The sequence below is a fragment of the Notolepis coatsorum genome, assembly GCF_963971535.1.
Source record: "Notolepis coatsorum genome assembly, chromosome: 6".
Classification (NCBI taxonomy): domain Eukaryota; kingdom Metazoa; phylum Chordata; class Actinopteri; order Aulopiformes; family Paralepididae; genus Notolepis; species Notolepis coatsorum.
Genome location: NC_140170.1, coordinates 169,661,670 through 169,664,169, shown reverse-complemented (window position 1 = coordinate 169,664,169; position 2,500 = coordinate 169,661,670). Strand labels below are relative to the sequence as shown.

General features: G+C 49.4%; 1 protein-coding gene across 1 annotated transcript in view; it reads right to left on the bottom strand.

The window, feature by feature from the left end:
- The window catches only part of plekha6 (pleckstrin homology domain containing, family A member 6), a gene marked incomplete at its 5' end in the record, with an annotated part of 124,848 nt that overhangs the window by 55,123 nt on the left and 67,225 nt on the right, over positions 1–2,500 (bottom strand). Inside the window, 1 exon segment of the mRNA XM_084315819.1 lies at positions 611–773. Coding sequence (XP_084171945.1) covers positions 611–773 — 163 coding nt within the window.

The window sequence follows — 2,500 nt, the reverse complement described above, 5'->3', positions numbered from 1 at the left end:
CATTTAAAAAACTACCATCTCATCATTTAAAAACTACCATCTCATCATTTAAAAACTACCATCTCATCATTTAAAACTACCATCTCATCATTTAAAAAGCGTATGGCCATGGATCTGAAAGGGTGATTTAAATAGTTTAAATAGTTTGGGGAGTTGTTGTAGGTCTCCATCTGTGGCTATTGGCTACATTTGTCATTTCAATGACATCCCATCATCTGACCATGCCAGTGTAGCAGGGTAGCCCTGGCTGAGCTTGGCTACTTGAGACAGAGAGAGAGACTCTCATTACACGCAACGTAAGTAAGGCACACTGCGTTTCGAGAGAGAGAGAGAGAGAGAGGAGAGAGAGAGAGAGAGAGAGAGAGAAGAGAGAGAGAGAGAGAGAGAGAGAGGAGACTCTTCACAGCACAACAATAGCAATAGCAGCACAACTCATATTATAGGCTACCATGCTTTATGCCTAATATGACCACGAACGTCAGTGGCGTGAGCAGCAGGGCCCGCTGGCAATTAGCTCGGGGGCAGAGCCCCCATTGGGTCCCGCCCATGCAGCCCCCCCCCCCCCCTGAAGCCCCGCCCCTGTGCTGTACCTCTGTGCTGCTAGCTGTGCGTTGAACCTGTGAGGCGTCGCTCATGGCAGTGATCCACTCCTCCTGCTCGCTGTGGCTCTCGGCACTGAAGTAGTAGGTCCTGGTCCCCGCATGCTCCGCCTGCAGACAGAACACAGTGGGAGCCTTGAACTCTCCTCCTCCTCCTCCTCCTCCCTCCTCCTTCTCCTCCTCCCCCTGGTACCACACCTGCAGAGAGAGAGAGAGGGGGGCAGAGTGGGAGAGAGAGGGGGGGGGGGCAGAGTGGGAGAGAGAGAGGGCAACAGAGTGGGAGAGAGAGAGGGCAACAGAGTGGGAGAGAGAGGGGGGGGGGGGGCAGAGTGGGAGATAGAGAGAGAGGGGGACAGAGTGGGAGAGAGAGAGGGCAACAGAGTGGGAGATAGAGAGAGAGGGGGACAGAGTGGGAGAGAGAGAGGGCAACAGAGTGGGAGATAGAGAGAGAGGGGGACAGAGTGGGAGATAGAGAGAGAGGGGGACAGAGTGGGAGAGAGAGAGGGCAACAGAGTGGGAGATAGAGAGAGAGGGGGACAGAGTGGGAGAGAGAGAGGGCAACAGAGTGGGAGATAGAGAGAGAGGGGGACAGAGTGGGAGAGAGAGAGGGCAACAGAGTGGGAGATAGAGAGAGAGGGGGACAGAGTGGGAGAGAGAGAGAGAAAAGACTTATCATTTAGATTAATTATCGGCATTGGCGGTCGTTATCATCATCATCACCACCACCTTCTTCATCATCATCATCACCTCATGCAGAGACCAGCCCATGCCCACCGTGGTGAGGCCCCTCTGTCACCGGGAACACTTTCAATAGGAAAGTGACTTTTGGTTTTTTGCAGCTGAATGAAAACATTTAGGGATTTTGTTGTTTGTTGACAAGCGAATCGGACCGATGTCACACTAAAGTCACGCTAAAGTCACGGTATGGATTGTACGTGCAATCTACATGACACTGCATGTAAAAACATCCAAAATACAGTATCAGATCCAAAAAAAAAACAAAGAAAAAGAATAGAAAACACCCAAGGCAGCGAATGTCACGCGCGCGTGTGTGTGTGTGTGTGCGTGCGTGCGTGCGTGCGTGTGTGCGTGCATCCGTGTGCGTGTGTGAGCATATGAATACTCTATGGATGTATGCCTTGATGAAAGATGAAAGCGTTACCTCAACCTTGATATCACCCATCCCAAATTGCAGCTGTAATTCTCACCTGTGGACAGCAGGCGGCGCTGTAGCAGTGTGTGTGTGTGTGTGTGTGTGTGTGTGTGTGTGTGTGTGTGTGTGTGTGTGTGTGTGTGTGTGTGTGTGTGTGTGTGCGCGTGCGTGCATGTGTGTGTGTGCACGTGTCTGCAAACATGTATGGTGTTCACTCATGCGTGGGTGCATGCCCAAGTAAAAAAAAATTATATTTTTCCATGCTGAAAGTATATTTTTTCGCATATTAAGTGTGCTGAAAGTATATTTCTACCTATAGGTAGGCTACTTTCTGACAATATACTTGCAATGTATTTTTGTTACTTCTTATGTGCTTTCAAGTACTAATTCAAAGCACAGGTTTAGTATGATAGTCCTTAATATGCTGTAAAATGTAATATTAAGTACACTTAGAAAACAAAAACTGTGCACTCACTTATGCGCGTGTGCGTGCCTGCACAGAGTGTGTATGTGATGTGTTGGCAGCATTATATGTTTGTTTATATTTAGCTCATCAGAAAGATGACAGAAGCACATCACTCATGCAGCCATCGTCCCACATGCAGCCTCTTTAACACGTCCGGATGAAAGGAGAAAACGGACGAGTGCACTACCTACATTATTACACCTGCTCCTCTTTGGAGCTCTACACAGGCACAGCCCAGGGCAGCTATGGCGCAGGGGTCCTCACAGTGGGGGAGGGAGAGGA